This window comes from Bombus pascuorum, chromosome 1 (genome assembly GCF_905332965.1).
Source record: "Bombus pascuorum chromosome 1, iyBomPasc1.1, whole genome shotgun sequence".
In the NCBI taxonomy this organism is placed as follows: Eukaryota; Metazoa; Arthropoda; class Insecta; order Hymenoptera; family Apidae; genus Bombus; species Bombus pascuorum.
Window position 1 is genome coordinate 4,970,618 of NC_083488.1, and position 17,614 is coordinate 4,988,231.

General features: G+C 28.1%; 4 protein-coding genes across 6 annotated transcripts; 2 read left to right on the forward strand and 2 right to left on the reverse strand.

Annotated features, from left to right (window-relative positions):
• Positions 1–552: 552 nt before the first annotated feature.
• LOC132909803 (voltage-dependent anion-selective channel-like) lies at positions 553–4,258 on the forward strand. The gene is made up of 6 exons (XM_060964945.1): positions 553–710; positions 1,687–2,009; positions 2,122–2,243; positions 2,546–2,654; positions 2,740–2,948; positions 3,159–4,258. Exons 2-6 carry the CDS (start codon positions 1,690–1,692, stop codon positions 3,248–3,250), a joined length of 852 nt encoding a protein of 283 aa, XP_060820928.1. The 5' UTR covers positions 553–710; positions 1,687–1,689; the 3' UTR covers positions 3,251–4,258.
• Positions 2,267–6,790, reverse strand: LOC132909610 (COP9 signalosome complex subunit 4). The gene is made up of 9 exons (XM_060964564.1): positions 6,636–6,790; positions 6,489–6,568; positions 6,059–6,177; positions 5,859–5,995; positions 5,674–5,788; positions 5,410–5,599; positions 4,965–5,342; positions 4,746–4,870; positions 2,267–2,451 (listed from the first exon to the last, which is right to left on the reverse strand). Exons 1-9 carry the CDS (start codon positions 6,716–6,718, stop codon positions 2,383–2,385), a joined length of 1,296 nt encoding a protein of 431 aa, XP_060820547.1. The 5' UTR covers positions 6,719–6,790; the 3' UTR covers positions 2,267–2,382.
• A 1,464-nt stretch (positions 6,791–8,254) lies between these two features.
• Positions 8,255–13,603, forward strand: LOC132909207 (protein lin-54 homolog). 3 transcript variants are annotated; one of them, XM_060963930.1, is made up of 12 exons: positions 8,255–8,566; positions 9,765–10,161; positions 10,222–10,542; positions 10,632–10,886; positions 11,006–11,224; positions 11,307–11,423; positions 11,518–11,655; positions 11,741–11,980; positions 12,048–12,253; positions 12,529–12,772; positions 12,852–13,048; positions 13,127–13,603. In XM_060963930.1, the coding sequence occupies exons 2-12, from the start codon at positions 9,775–9,777 to the stop codon at positions 13,308–13,310; spliced, it is 2,508 nt and encodes an 835-aa protein (XP_060819913.1). In that variant the 5' UTR covers positions 8,255–8,566; positions 9,765–9,774; the 3' UTR covers positions 13,311–13,603. The 3 variants fall into 3 exon arrangements, with proteins under 3 accessions (XP_060819913.1, XP_060820086.1, XP_060820000.1); XM_060964103.1 differs by having other exon boundaries at positions 8,256–8,566; positions 10,632–10,868; XM_060964017.1 differs by lacking the exon at positions 8,255–8,566 and adding an exon at positions 8,741–8,764.
• A 1,323-nt stretch (positions 13,604–14,926) lies between these two features.
• Positions 14,927–17,440, reverse strand: LOC132909530 (mRNA export factor GLE1-like). The gene is made up of 2 exons (XM_060964453.1): positions 16,208–17,440; positions 14,927–16,137 (listed from the first exon to the last, which is right to left on the reverse strand). The coding sequence occupies exons 1-2, from the start codon at positions 17,091–17,093 to the stop codon at positions 15,632–15,634; spliced, it is 1,392 nt and encodes a 463-aa protein (XP_060820436.1). The 5' UTR covers positions 17,094–17,440; the 3' UTR covers positions 14,927–15,631.
• Positions 17,441–17,614: the final 174 nt, after the last annotated feature.

Genomic DNA, 17,614 nt, shown 5'->3' on the forward strand with positions numbered 1-17,614 from the left:
AATCTAATTTTCTTACGAGATTGATCAACAATTTCTTTACGTGTGCAATTGACATGATTGAGGTTGCTTCCTACTGAAAATTCCAGATTTTCAACAAAGGAAAAGTTCATTTAATAGAAAGAAAAGGAAATTATAAATAAAGAGTTTGATATATGTCGTTTATTTACATAATATATAAACACCATTTATACAGTGCATTTAAGAGTAACATAGTCAATTAGAAAGACGTATATGGTTTTCAGTAATAAGGAGATACTTGATAGTAGTATGAATTAAATATGTGTTTAGTATACTATTCGACAAAACTTTTTCCTTTACATATCTTTATCTTTTACTCAACGCTCAATAAACAGTACCGGGTGATCAGGATGTGTGCAGAATCCACGCCTATGAGGGTGATCTTCAAGGTTACATAATATCTAGAAAATAAATCAATATAAAGATTAAATTGCTAAATGTATTTTGTTTAATAAAAGAGGAACATTCTCCTATTTATATAAATTAATTTTATTCCATGTATTTTATTAAAATTTTTACATAAAAATAGTGTCTAGCTTATTTGGAGGTTATTCTGCGCATGCGCAAGCACAGTTGCGCGAAGGTTCCGTCTTCCTCTCCCGATTCGCATATCGTCTCACGTACGCAATTAAGGGACAACGAGACGAAGTCTTGCAGTTTTCTGCACTTGCGTCTTATAACATAGAACATAAGTAAGTACCAACGAATACCATTATTTATACATCCTAGATCTAAATTAGATTCCTTATTCATACACACAGATTGCGTGAGAATTTTCAAGAAAAATTAAATATTTGTAAAGCCGGCATGAGTTGCTAGTCATGTCGCTGGACTGTCGTTTGGCAGTGTTAAAAACCATTTCTATCAATTTTGTAAATCCATATGAATTTAAACGCTTTGTCTTTCCTTTGTGATTTAACCAACAACGTTTTTTTCATTAAACAAGGATATTTTCGAGTGTGATGATGTAAAATTCAATTCAATTTTGAGAATTAGAAATCGCTGGTTTATACCTTATGTAATACCAAGACAGGTCAATATCACTCCATTTTTCCTCTATATTATTGTTAAATTAATTACATATTGTTACTTAGTATATTTTCCTTGTTCGTTTTTCTTAATATTGGCATTATTAGTCCTGTAATTCGTTATTTACAATAAAATTTCTGTCAGAAGTATATACATAGTTAATTTGATATTCATTTTTCTCGCATATGTATTAAATATTACGAAATGCATTAAATAATTTTCAAGGAAAATTGCAACTCTTACGCTATATGTAGCTAGCAATTTTTCATTAACTGAATCTCATTTTTTATTTATTTTGTAATTGAAAAATATACCTGTAAGTTAATTATGACTGACACATCTTTTATTGATTGTGAGATAATAACTTGAACTTTTCGATTACTTATCATTCAGATTAGAGATTATTGTCATTTTAGCGCTTTAATGTTAAGCATATTTAAATGTATAATTTAGAAAAATATATTTTTAAAATTCAATATTTTTTTCATTTATGAATGAAAATGTCTTACTTACACTTTTCTTTAAATATAAAATATAATATAAAATAAATATGTGTATTTTATATGCATACATTATATAAATTTATGTTATTGTTAATTGACAAATAATGTAGTGTACCTCTTTAATGTTTTTGCATAGATCATGGCCCCACCAGCATATAGTGATTTAGGCAAAAGTGCTCGTGACTTATTTTCCAGTGGATATCATTTTGGTCTAATTAAGTTGGATGTGAAAACAAAAACTAAATCTGGTGTAGAATTCTCTAGTGGTGGGGTATCTAATCAAGATAGTGGAAAAGTATTTGGTACTTTAGAAACCAAATATAATATTGATGACTATGGATTGAAATTTAGTGAAAAGTGGAACACTGATAATACACTTGCTACTGATGTTACTTTTGCCGACAAATTGCTCAAAGGTCTTACCCTTGGCTATGGCTGTACTTTCTCTCCACAAACAGGGTAAAATATTATATCATTTAATTTTATCTGTACCTTATAGCTTACTTATTCTTGCTTTGCATGTACCTAAAATAAATAGTTTTGAAAAATATGTGATTGTTTTGTGTTGTAGGACCAAGACTGGAAAACTGAAGACATCTTACAAACATGAAAATGTATCAGCCAATGCTGATTTTGATCTTAGTCTTTCTGCTGGTCCTTTGGTAAATGCATCAACTGTTGTAGGATACCAAGGTAAGAAAAAGATAGCATGTATATACTTTTAGTTTATGGCATATATTTATATTATTTTTATTATTATGTAATATTGTATCATTTCTTTTTTTAGTATTGAACTTGAAAAGTTAAATATTGTTCAGATATTTAATAGTTATTATATTGTTGTCCTTATGTGATTTCTTGTAATTCCATTCAAGTCCTTCCCCTTTACATTCCCAGTATCCTGTTATTCCAGAAAGAATGATGTAAGATTGTGTTATAGTAAAACAGAATAGATTAAATTTGCTAGGTTATAAAATACTACGATGAAATTGTAGGTTGGTTGGCTGGATATCAAGCTTGTTTTGATACACAAAGAAACAAGCTTACAAAGAATAACTTTGCACTTGGATATACCGCATCTGACTTTACTCTTCACGCAGCAGTGTATGTATAATCGTTATAAATATTCATTAAAAAAAGTAATTTGATGGTAAAATTTTCTTCATTTTTTATTATTCTGTTTTTTTAGGAACAATGGCTGTGACTTTAGTGGCCTGATTTATCACAAAGTGAAAGCAGATCTAGAAGGCGCAATTAATCTGGAATGGAATTCAAGCAACAATGTGACACAATTTGGAATTGCTACAAAATATAATCTTGACCCAGATGCATCTATCAGAGCTAAAGTTAATTCTAATCTTCAAATTGGTCTAGGATATCAACAAAAGTTACGTGATGGTAAGTGATGTTTAATTTGTGCAAAATGTTACTCTAAGGAAGAGACTTTTGGTAGAGTAACAATATTATATTTGATTTTATGTTTCTCAGCAGTTATCATATATCCATTAAATCATTGTACTTTACTGATTATGTTGATTATTTATTGCATACATTTTATTTATAAAAAGTACTTCAATGTTTGACTTACATATTCTTTAACATATTTAGGTGTAACTCTGACACTTTCTACAAATATTGATGGAAAGAACTTTGGCTCTGGTGGTCACAAGATTGGTCTTGCATTAGACCTACAAGCTTAAATATGAATCAGACACAAAAGGATTAGATTCACTCAAAAGGTCTTTTCATGGCCTTTGTGTCATAAAGACAGTATCACAGTACATGCTTCAAAGTATTGCCTATAACATATAGATAGGTTTATCCCAAAATAGATGCCACGTATAATACATATAAACATGGTATGGTAACAATATCTTATCATGAACAATACGGTTTACAAATTCTTAACCGAAATAGAAGTGTTCTATTTTTTCCTCTATAATTCTCTCATATTCGATATGGTGCAGCCTTTTACCAGTTCCTGATGAACATGCAGTCTATTAAAATCAAATGTTAATTACTCTGAACTTAATTATAGAAAATATACTCATGGAGTAATGTTGATTGCAAATACGTATAAAATTAAATTAAGAAGAAAATGTGTTTAAACATTTCTGGAAATATATTTTTCAATGCAATAATAAATGTTACCAAGTTACAAAGTAACTATAAATTCAGTGATTGATTTTAAAATAACACAGTATGATGCTGCACATACATTTTTGTAGCTACACAAATAATATTAATGACCGAATTTATTGTAAAAATACCTGCACTTAATATTATATTAAATAAATAGCTACGTACAGGGATTTAAGATTAAATGATGTCAAATATCAAGTACAGTTACTTTTCATTTACAGAATGAAATAACATTCATTCCTGTCTATATAATCAATATAAAACAATACTGCCAGCGTGATTATTTTAGGATTGAAGCAAATTGAAAAATACGTGTTCGGTTATGAAGATTCCAATAATTTAGTTTGGCATCTTATATAAAGATTTCACATTTTTAAAATAGTACATAGTAATAAATACTTTTAGTTATAAATAATTCCACAGTCTTGTCTTATGTAGCACTTATAATGCATAAGAGGTTTGTACTCATACAATTTTATTCTCCCATACATCAACAGTTGTTAAATATTCAGCCAAATCTGGATCAAGCTTTGATTAGTTCATAAAATAAAGAAAATTTTATTTTATGTGCGGTGTGAATGCTTTATTTACATGAGATAATTACAATATTCCTTTTACTGGAATATGCTTGCGTGAAGTTCATAACAATCATATATGAAGATTAAACAAATGATTTTTTTAAGTGTGCTTAATCAAAAATTTGTCCGTATTTTATACTTATTTCAATGTTAAGTTTTCGTAAATAATAAAGTAGCTATAATGGCAAAAACCAATTGTTAAGTATTTCATAAATTTTGGTATTTTTATTTGTATTATGAAACAATCAAATTTTATTTATTGATCATATAAAAATTGTTTTCATGCGTATTAACATAAAAATTAACGAGCATGTTATATTTTACATTACTCGCAATGCATAAGCATCACTGTAGAATTATAACAATCTTTATTGCCTCCAAATTTTTAGTTGTGTATGTATCAAATGTTTATCTAATGTTCCTGTTCCGGTTTCTGTGTGTTTATTTAATATTAAAAAAATTTATATTAATGCACCATCTGATCTTCCATTGCTTTTGCTATCCATTCTGGTTCAGTTTGAGCAATTTTTTCTATTATTTGGTTTACTTGATAGCAAAGTGATTGTATTTGTTTATCCCACGTTGGTAAAGTTTCGCGTGCTACACAAGAAAATAAGTTATTGATAGAAAATATTTGTATTAAACCCATAAGACTAAATTATTAATTAATTATAATTGATTGCTCTGAACTTACTTTCAAAATGTACAATGGAATCAATTTGATCGATGTACCCATTCATTCTACCTTCTGTAATCATTTGGCTAGCAATTTTTTCTGCTTTCGTTGGTGGGATTTCTAATAAAGCACCCAATTCTTCGAAAGTTATGTTATTGTACAATTTACTAGCAGATAATAAGTTATGTTCTATAACGGCACGGTCAAGAATAGTGGATCCTAATCCATCAATTGTACTTGCTTTCTGATGAGGCTGTAGTAAGGCTTCAAATTCTTGCAACTCGGAACGCCGAATAATGCGATCCAAATACATTTTTTCAAGAATTGAGTAAGCGGGAAGTTGTTGACAACGCTCGTCTTTAAATAATGTAGCTAACATACGACTTCTTTGTTGACCTAATATTAATGCAAAAGCTTATACATTGTTTTTAAAACAATTAAAGAATATGAAACAAATACTTACCTGCAGAAGCTAATACTGTACAAATTAATGCATTCCTAAGTGCAGTCATACGTTCATCTTCATGTATAATAGATCTGTACGATAATTCATTGTATCTTTGTGCTGCTTCTATAAACTTTCTTCTATAATCTAATACTCTAGCATAACAAACTTTATAGTATATTTGTAACTGTTCATTTTTCGACTCAGCCTAAAAAAAAACCACAAAATAAATTTGTTTTTAAAGGTATATATACTACTTAGGTAAATTCGAATACTATATACTTGTAAAAGGGATGCCCTATTGATGAATGCTTCGGCCTGCACTGGATCATCGTCTTCTAAGTACAATCGTGCAATTTTAAGATAAGTTTCAAGTTTGTAGTCAACTGTATAGTGCCTGTGTAAACATAATAATTATATCTAACAATCTTGAATTGATAGGACATAACAATGATTTTTGTATTTACTTTTGTCCTGTTTCTAGTGGTATCCCAACTAAAACATTAGCTGCTTCTCTCCAATTTTGATTACGTTCATAAATTTTTGCTAAGTGTTGTCTTATACTAGCAACTTGTTCTTCAAATGAGATTACTCTTGGTTGCATCTAAAACATTAGCAAGGAACTCCTTATTATATTTCAATTAATATATATTATAACAAAATTTACCTTGTCTAATGTATAATGCGAAATAGCCATTGACACTTCATCAGGTAAAAGTAATAATCGATTACTGACATCCGTTAAAACTTGTCTTGAGATGACCAAACTTACATATTCATGTACAACTGCAAGACAAAAAGCATTCATCATTATGTTACTAAGAAACCATTGGAAACAATATGATATTACAAAATGCAGACTAGGATTATCTACAAATTGGAAAAAAAATTGTGTTGATATTTAAGAACATTTATATAAAAACGTAGTTATGTAAATAATCATGAGGATATGATGTTTAATCTAATAAATTATTGCATATACAGAGACATGAACATGTAACGATTTGATACATATATGTTATATATTTATAAGTAATTAATAGTATCAGATAATTGAAAGATATATTTCTGTACATTATAAGAAAAATCTAACGTACTTGCTTCAATGAATATCTTCAAAGCATCCATCGCCTCTTCGCTGGACGATAACAGTATTGAGTCCAAAATCGCTCGATACCTGTAAGTATCACCATTTGTACGGAATATTCCAAAAACATACTTTTGATCCTACTTAACAAGCTTACTTCTCCGCTTGATCTTTATGAGAGCCCCCGGAATACAGTAAATTCGTGAGCTGTTGACGTACAGAAGCTGCCGTCACCACCATCTTTTCTATATGAATAACCAAAAATGACTTTTGCGCCTATTACGATCATGAACTATGGACGGAAGCTACTAGAAGTACAGTAGGGAATAAATAGAAATAGATTTCACTGAATGTTATAACAATAAAATGCAAATTATTACAATAAGTACCAATTAAAATTTTTATATATTATAATTTTTATGAAATATATAATTTTTATTTGTATATAAACATAAATCATGTAATAATAGGTTTTGTGTTACGTATTTTTCTACAACTTGTTATATCTTGTACTTTATATGTATTGCCGATTTTTATTTATTTAACAATATATGTTATTATCAGATTATTAAAATTAAATAATTACAGAGATATGTACATCGTAATATAGTTTGAGATGGCGCTTTATAAAACATTACTGAGATCAGTTAACACACTTTGCATGAATAATTCATGATTGAATAGAATACAATTAGTGTGGACTCGCTTATACTTATAAATTTGGTTTAACATTTCGTATTCCATAATTTAAAGAGTTGATGTATTTAATTTGAATAGGGTTAGTATAATGTTTCTTACTCTGTATTCGATTAAAATAAATATAAGTCATCACTTTCATATCTAAACAAAATTAGTACACGTGTTTAAGTTATATATTAATTTAAAAATTGTAGGTAACTAAAATATTGATAGAAAAATGACCAGTTATATAATGTAATTCATAAATTTTTAAAGATATTTGTTGATTACTTTATTCTATTTTATACGTGTCGTAAATCTGTATAATCTGTATTTAGCTATACCTGTAATTTCTATGAAATTTAATGTATGCTAATGTGTACAGAAATGTAATTTATTTTTCATTTGCAATTTTAATCTCTCATTAGTCCCATCATACCTAGCCGACAAAATTATAAATCAATGAACCAGATTTCATTATACTTGAAATCCAAATTGATATATTGTTACAATACTTATTCTTTCTCAAGTAAAATATGTATAAATATTGGAAGTAAGAATATAATCGTAAACAGAAAATGTTTTTACAAAAGGAATGCATTTAAATGTTATCTGATTATCTATCCTGTTTTTTTTTTTCAGTCATTATATAAAAATAAGCTACGTAAAAGATATTTGAATTCAATATATATTTTTAATTTAAAGATCTATCTTTGATAATTAGGAGTAGTTGATAAGTAACATTAATACATACATTTTTACTATACAGAAGTAGCTCTCTCTAATATTCGAGTAATTTCATTACTTGATTAGACGGTCATTAACTATCAAATTAGTATTATGTTTCGCTATCGCAACATAAGAATATACGTGTATTTTTTAAGTACAGAATTCATTTGATATTAACGTTAATAACTAAGTTACTGTATAAATAAAAAGGTAGACTTTCATTCCTTTATTTAAGAAATAAAATTTGTAGAAATTTATAGACAGAAATATTATAGTTATAACAATATACAACTTTTCGTGAAATATTTTACATTCAAAATATTCAAGTTTTTGGAACACTTGGTTTTTTATTGGCCTAAGAGGGCGCTAAAGGGCTGACGTGTTTTTAGCCGCGGAAGGGTGAAAATGGCGAAATCGAAATTTGCAAAGTGCGCGAAAATATTGGTTGTTTTTGACGTAATATCCGATTGATAAAGTAAAACGTTTACTTTTGTTGAATTACATATAAGAAAAAATATAACTCTGTAGTAACAGTGAACTTGTCATTCTCGTTTCTCTTTGAAATTTTAATACTAAACGACCTTTGGGTCTGTTTGTACACAGCGGTGCGTAGTGCACTGTGGGACAGCAATGGTGGGCGCGTGATTTTGAACAAATTCGAGGTATTAAAGGAACACCCAGGTATGTATTATAAGAACGATTAATTTATTTAGGAAAAAGTTTAAGTGAAATTTAAATACTTGACGAGCATATAAGAGACATTTTTGTATTATTTGTTAAAATTAAAATAAGTTTCGTGGCACGCCCCCACCCAGCACTGTATGTACCTGATATGAAATGATAACTTATAGGTTAAGTTTAATTTTGTGCGATTATAAGGTGAATATTTAGGAAAAGTTCCTTTTTTATTACCATTTGAAATATTAAGTGTTTAAGTTTTCTTCGTGCATTAATGTCGATTTGCTGTGAAATCATTAAAACTATTAAAATACTTGGAGAAATTCAGTTCGTGGAAAATGGCGCGTTCAAGTAATAAATGGCGCTAATGTTCCTAAGTAGACTATCCTTCGAATTTTTCTTCATTATTCAAATTTTATTGTTCGAATTTTCGAAAATTCGAATTATACTCGGTCTTTATATTGTTGGACGTGCTTGTAGATAATCCTACTGCCCTTCGTAGTTATAAAAGGCACATCTACATCTTAAAGATTTGAATTTTTGAATTTTTAAATCGTCGATTCGTTTCGTTTTTAAGTCAATTCATAAATCGTTTTATATTTTTCCGTTGGTTTACAATATTTCTTTCTGTGTATTGTCTAACAACGTTTCAAGCTTTATAATATAAACGATTTACATTCTATGAATTTCTAACCTGTGTATCCATCAAATACATGTTTATGATGAAAGATACAGACATCTGGAAAACCTTTTTAACTTACATAAAGTTATTTTAAATATAAATAAGTGATATGATGACATGATATTAAATATTGCTAAAATTGTTTATAGTTTATAATTTGATATTTTATACTACCATATAGACCTCTGCTTAGGAATCTTTGTATCGTATGTTTTGTTTCCGTACTCAGTTATGTAATTAATATCTTGGCTTTATTATATATTTAAGATTTTTACAAAAATAATAATTTTAAGAAATTATATATTATGTGTTTATATGGCTTTCTTGATTGTAATTGTTGTTATGTATTTGATTATGTAGTTTGTCACAAATCTGTATATAATCCTACATTACATATTATATATAAAAAGAAATAATCTAAAAAGATAATATCAATACAAATTAAATGTAGTATATTATATGTATGCTTATTTTCATTTAAAATATATAAGTTTCTACAACAAGTAATATTTTGAATAGGGTCGTAATCATGTCTATAAATAAAGGACAAAATGCTAGAGCATTAGTTGAACCATTAGCTCTTGATTCACGTACACTTGGTGATGGAGACTTGAGTGCACTGAGTCTATCGCATAATACTGAACAATATTCATCCAATGACTTTGAAGCATTTGCAAATATTCAGGCTGAGTTAGAATGCATGAATGCTGAAGAAGTTATGACAACGGATGAAGAGCATATAATAATTGGACGTAATATTGAGACTGAAACGATTGTACCTGATGTGGAAATGACTGAAGTTTCTGAACAAGCTCAAGAGGAACATATTATCTATACAACAGCAAATCAAAATAATCAAAATATTGTATTTCAAACAAAACCAACGTTACAAAGGCTTCCTGCATCCACAGTACAGGTACGCAGTATATAATACTTATGTTGGTTATATATTATTATTTGTTAATTATTTTAATAGGTAAAGTCAAATGTTGGCCAAGTTACGCAAAGTCAGTCTATTATGATAGTTTCTCCAGCTGGTGGTCAAGGTACTAGCCAAATCTTAAAAATTTCACATCCGTCAACAGCATCAGCTGGTCAATTACAATCATTAGCTCAGACTCTTATAACGGCAAAATCTGCTGATGGTAATATAGTTCAGTTAAGATCTGCACAACCTAGTAAGCCTGTAATGGCAACTAGTCATTCAGGAAATATCACATTAGGAAATGTACAGAATGCAAAAACAGCTCAGTCTGCTATAAAACGTACTGCTCAAAGTACCTCTCAAAATCGAAATGTAAGATTATTCGTGATATAATATTCGCTATTTTTACTGTATTTAAGACTGAAACATTTATTAAGCTTCCCTTTTTACCATGATTTTAGGTATATACAAAAATGATACTAACTGGAAATCAAGCACCATCAGGTCAACAAGTTCTTATAGCAAGTTCTCAAAATGAAAATCAACAAACACAAGCAATAAAATTTTTAAACAATAGTTCGTCAAGTCAAGATGTTACAAGTCCAACAAAAACTATAACATTAGCACAAGCACAACAAATGGGATTACTTTCTACTAACAAAGTTCAGCATATTTTGCCCTCAACACCACAGAAACAAGTGAGTATAAAGAAAAAAGTAAGTATTATCTTCTTAATATTTTTGTGAAAAGGAAGAATTAAAAATCTTCCAATTAATAAATAATTAAGATGTAAGATCTTTCAGAAATAATTAATTCGTGTTTATTTTTGTTAAAGGGAATAATTGTAAATAAATTAGTGCAATCATCAAGTTCTCAACCCTCTAAAATGACTATAGTTCCAAGTAATACAATCAAATCACCAACAAAGATATTACCTGCTCCTACAGTAAACACACAAGTTAAAGCTTCGACAATTTCAAATCAGCAATCAACATTTTCCTCTTCTAATAAATCATCTGTCCAACAAAGTCCACAGAAAGTGATTATACGACAGGTTAGTTGTATGTATGTGATGGATATTTTTAATATAATTTTAATATTTTTTTAATATCTCTAATTATAAAATATTTTGATAGAGTTCTTTAAAACCTGGAACTGTCCTTGGAAGTGGACAAGTTATTAGAATACCAGCAAATCAAAACATTGTTACTGGATCTAATCAAGTACATCAAATACAAATGCCTGGCAGACAAGTAATATTTTTTTCATAAAATCAAAACAGTGCAATATTTTTCTTTGCATTAATATTTAAAGCTTAAATATCTTAAATATACAATACTTTTCAAGGTGCAATATGTAAGATTAGTTAGTACTCCATCATCAGGTACCACAAATGTTGTTACTGTGGGTAAAACGAAATCACAAACAACTTTACAAACTGTTGGAGTTGGCCAAAAAATAGGAGGTCAACAACAGATTGTCAAGGTTCGTAAAAATAGAACGTATAATCATCGAAAAATAGTAGAAAATTTACTTATATATATCATGTTTTTTTCCAAACAAAATGCAGGTAGTTCCATTAAATACTAGCAATCAGCCATTAAGGACAGTTGCACCTAAGGCTACATTAACAGGAAGTGGGCAAAGATTATTAATTCCAGCAACTGCAACAGTAGCCAACCAATCAAAAAATGCAGTTGCTATCCCAGCATCTGCTTTAAGTCAATTAGCATCTGGGCAAGCTGTTCTTTCAACTAATTCGAATGTGGGAAATATTGTAGTTTTACCAGCCCAATATATTCAGCAACAGGTTTAGTATATTTCTTTCATTAGAATATTTGTGATATGTACAGAATAACATTATTTATCTCTTATAGCCAGCAGATGATGTAAAATTGAAATCTCAACAAGCAACATCTGGTTTACTAGGTAATTCACAAAATTTGCAGACTTCAACAGGGTCTTTATCTGTGGGATCTGTTATAGAAAGTAAAAGTTCTCAAAGATCATATACCAGTGTTGAGCCAAATGGTATTCGGCCGAGAAAACCATGCAATTGCACTAAATCACAATGTCTTAAATTGTAAGTATAACATAAGACAGTAAACTAATCCACATAATTTTTGAATATATAATATCATTGTTATGATTCTACTTTTAAAAACTGAACATCAGGTATTGCTTTTCATTTTTTTATTATGTTGTAAAATGACAGTCCACATTAGATGTTATATTACATTTTTAATTAGAAGATTGTTTTGTGATGTAAGAAATATTTTATTTTAACATTAATACATTATTATTTTAATTGCGTTTTAATAAATGAAAGCAATAAATCGTAAATATGTTTTACTGCAGATATTGTGACTGCTTTGCGAATGGAGAATTTTGTCATATGTGCAACTGTAATAACTGTTCTAATAATCTTGGAAATGAAGAGGAAAGACAACGCGCTATTAAGTCCTGTTTGGAGCGAAATCCAAATGCTTTTCGTCCAAAAATTGGCAAAGGTCGTGAAACTGGCGATGATATACGTAGACATAACAAAGGTTGTAACTGTAAACGAAGTGGATGTTTAAAGAATTATTGTGAATGTTACGAGGTATAATAAATGGCCATAAACATAGATGTTTTTAAAAATAATAAAATATTTTCGCTAAAATATTTTTTTATTTTGCTAGGCTAAGATTCCTTGTTCTGCTAATTGTAAATGTATAGGGTGTCGTAATGTAGAAGAACCGAATTTAGAGAAGAAATCTTTAAAAGACCTAGCTGAAGCAGCTGAAGTGAGAACTGCACAACTTACGCTAAATAAGACAAAATTACAATTATCGGAGATGGCTTTTAGGCCACCTGCTACATCAAATACTGGTGCAAGGTATGTTTAAGAAATATTGGAAAGAAAGGAAAAGATAGAAATATTACGAATTACATGCTTGTAATACATATTTTACAGGCAACCATTTAATTTTTTGACTGACAAAGTAGTACAAATAACGTGTGAGTGCTTAATGGCGCAAGCTGATGAAGCAGAACGTAACATGTTTGATGATGAAACATCACAAAGACTTATAATCGAGGAATTTGGTCGCTGCCTCAAGGAAATCATAGAATCAGCACACAAAGCTGAAGCTACCTAGCAGGTACACTCTAAGGAAAACTATAATGTTCAAAATGTTCGAAGTTTGCGGACCTATCCTGAAGTCACAAAATTGAAGATGTTAGTTATTGGTACTTCTTAATTTGATAATTGGTCATACTAACTATATACAAGTGTTACATACCAAAGATAATGGTAAAAGGTATTAAAATGTTATACATTCAACCGTTTTCTTATTTTGTCTTACTAATATATAAAAGGTTTTTTTTATAATTATAAATTGCATATACGTACTTTCGAAATTATAGATATGTTTATTATAGCATAGTGAGTGCTCAGTTATGTGTGGTTAAAAAGTTTATTACTAAATTATTTTTATTTTCATTGAGAATTTGATAAAAATAATATAAAATTAGTTGTTATTTTATCATGTAATATATCAAGAATATAAAAGCAAGTTTAGAAATAATACGGTTGAATGAAATTTTACATGAAAATTTGTAACACAAATATATAAGATAACAAAAAATATTTATATATTTGTCAATTACATTTTAAAAAGATTTTATTGGAAATTAAAGTAAGAGGCTAAAGTAGTAAGAAGTATCTGTACATTGAATATTCTATACTTCGTATCCAAATTTGAATTTATAATTAATTAATTTCTGATTAGCATAAAAGTTCAGATGTTTTAATGAAAAGAAATGCATGTATTCATACAGAATATTAAATAATGATGGAGTTTTATGGAATAGCGAAAACATTCGATTTTTTATCGCTAGGCAATGTGATTAATGAGCTCAAAATTAAATGCGTTTAATGGTTTATATTATTTAAGATTTTCATATTGCATGTTAATTTAATATATTTATCTTAAATCGAAGAAATGATTTTTCTCGGTTAATTTCAAAATAGCTCAGTGTATATATGTTAGTTTAAAAGTTTGCAAAGGAGAAACACTCAATTTCGGATGTAATTGAATTTGTTTATAATCGTTATCATTATGAAAAATATTTGAAAAACTTACGTTATTTGTAAAAGTAAGAGTTACTCCAATTATTTCTGAATAATGTTGTATTTTTATGATTTTTTCTTTATCGATGTTCTTCGTCTATAGCTAATATTAACAGATTTTTTAAAAGGAGGTTGGGAAATTTTCTTTCATTGCGTTATGTTTGTGCATCTTATAATTAATATACTTTTGAAGAAAATATATTAGTACATTTCCGTACGTTTTCTTACAATATGTAATATCGCACAACTTCTAACAATTCTAAAATAAAAGTTTTTCATTATGCGTTGCAATAAATTCTCTTTGAATTTAATTATTATTGTATATTATTTAATATGAGAAATTATTTAAATAATTAATGACAGAGCATTACAGTGAATTAAGATATCGAGAATGCAATTGTCTAATATATAAATTAAAGATTTGATAGGTACAGATAAATGGATATTTCTCATCATGTGTTGACTTTATTCATCACTGCAGTAGTAATAATATCTGTCTGCCATTAGAGGTGATTAAAGTATAACTTTTATGTAGCAGATTAATATAAAATATAGAGAGTTTATATATTATATATGTGGAATAGTGTAAGAACAAGTGTAATATAGGTACAAATACATATAAATACATATATATTCATAAAATTCATACTTCAAATGATAATGTTTATTTTAAGTATATCAATTGTACAGATTCATAATATAATAAGATAAAAATTATGTGAATAGAAATTGAGGCATTTATTTAGATGTCTCAAAAGGAAATTACGGTAATGAAAAATTAATCGTATGTTTCTACTTGTTACATGTCATTTGTATAACAGATTAAATATAGAAATATAAATTTAAAATTAACATTACAAATTTTGCAAATGATGCTGATACATATATATATAAGAAACTACTACTATGTACAGATAATATTTGTATATCTAAGTATATCTTTATAATTTGTCCTCTGTACATAGGGAGAAAAAATCTGATATCATAGAGTTTAATAAATAATTTATTCCTTTAACTTAGGAAAATTTATTTAAATGAATAAATAATTTCATGATCACATTGTACAATTAATATGTAAAAAGTTTTAACTGATTTAAAAATTCCAATATAATGTAAATAGATAATACATAAATTGTAATGATATTATATGTTATTTGATATCAGATTTTTCATGATGGTGGTTTAAATAATATTAAAGTATATGTATGAAGATAATGTATGTATATACATGTCGGACACATGTACCTTTCAATAAATCTTACGTTTACATAGCAAGCATTGAATTATATACAAAAAGTTTACATTATACATAAAAGTACGTGTATTTATTTCTATTTTAAGTGCTTATTAAAATTTCACTATTTTTTTAGTCTTTTTATTATCTTTTTCATCTATGCTATTTACGTCCCCTCCTAGGGATTCTAAATTACCATTTGCAATTGTATTTACTGTAATGGTATTTTCTTCCTTTTCTTTAATCAAATCCGGACAGTCCTTCTTCAAATGCGTAACATCTCCACAAATTTTACAAGCTCCTCCTTGAGGATAAATTCCTTTAGGATTATCGGGACATTGTTTAGCAATGTGTCCTTGTTCGCGACAAATGAAACAAGTTGCATATCTAAATTCCATTGGCTTAGCTACTTTACACTCGAAATGAGTATGTTCTGTCGATCCACATTTAAAACAGATTCCAGTTGCTGCTTGTTCTGATCCAAGTTCAGGACAATCAGATAAATTATGTCCAGATTTACGACAATGAAAACATACACATTTTTTAATTCTAGCTAGTGCTTTTTCAGCTTTTCTCCTTTCCAGTTTCATTGCTGCATTTATTTCTTTTTGTGGAATACCTACAAAATGACAAAAATGATTAAAAAATGTTTAATATACCATTATAAAAAGTTTACTAATACAATGTACCTTTCATGATCATTTTCTGTTTTAAATCACTTAGTCTATCTGCATCTTCTTTTTTGACTGGAAACCCGTCAAATTTCACAATTTCTAATTCCACACCATTGATGGTTATTTTTGAAGGGGCTACGTCTGGTTTTCTTCTTTTGTGTTCCTTATCATCCCGAATTTTAGGTGGTTTCCTTTTCCTTTTCTGATTATTAATCTTTTTCATACCAAACTTATTTGGAATATTCTTGAAGTTTGGTGATTTAATTGGAAAGTTTTTATTAAAACTTTTTTCTTGTTTATTAACTTCTTTATTTTCACTTTTGTTATTATTTGTATTTGTTGGTTCAATACTATCATTGTTATCATTTTCTGTGGTTTTGGATATACTTTCATTCAAATTTCTTTTCTTCATATTGCGTTTCTGGCGTTTGGAAGGTATATCGTTTTCATTTTGTGATTCATTCGTATCGATTACTGCATCAATATTATTTTTCTTAATTTCTAATGTATTGCGTTTATCTTTTTTTCTTTTCTTATTGTTACTTGTATTATATTGATATATATCTTCTTGGTGTTCCTTACTTTCTATTTCTGCTGCAGGATTATCTTTGTTAATAGTCTTTTGCTTTTTCTGTACTTTATGCATCGTTGCATTATGTTTTATTTCAGAACTGTTTGGAAATTCTGCCCATGAACTATTAGCATTTTCAACATTATTGGTAGTAGTTGTATTTTGTGTATCACCTAGCAATTCTTTAACAGTTTTTGTTTCTCCAATAGATTCTTGTTTTTTTGATAAATTTTCAATTAGTTGTTCTTTCATTACATGCCATGGTGTAGCTTCATTGGGTATTCTTTCGTTTGAAGCTTTTGAACCTTTAGCTCTTGCATATCGAGTCATGATTTAAAAATGTTGAAAGCCGTTATGGTTTTAAACAATTAAAAGTTACTAGTTTGATTATTATTGTTAATGTTTATTCGTAAATGAACAATATTGGTTTTAAAATATGTACTTTTACAGTTTTTAAAAATTGTAATATAAACGTAATTATAGTCTTCCATTAAATAAATTTAGCAAACTGGTTTACCGTTTGTTCGGGTATACTATTATTAACAATCATAAAACAGTTATAAACATTTAATGATAAAAATTCACTGTAATAAATTTCAAAATAATAACCCAGTATGTATTTGTAACCTTCATCACACGTGACATAACCTTATTTTCTAGCACGTGAATGCGGATGAACAATGTCGACTGGTTACTGGTTGAATCGATTGTACGATTGTGATCTGTTGCCACGATCGTTCCATAGATTAATAAATTACTTGAAAATACAAATTTTTTATACTTTTTAAAAATAAATTACTCTTTCATTTATATTTATTGTATCAAGTAATTTGACTATTCCTTGATGCTTA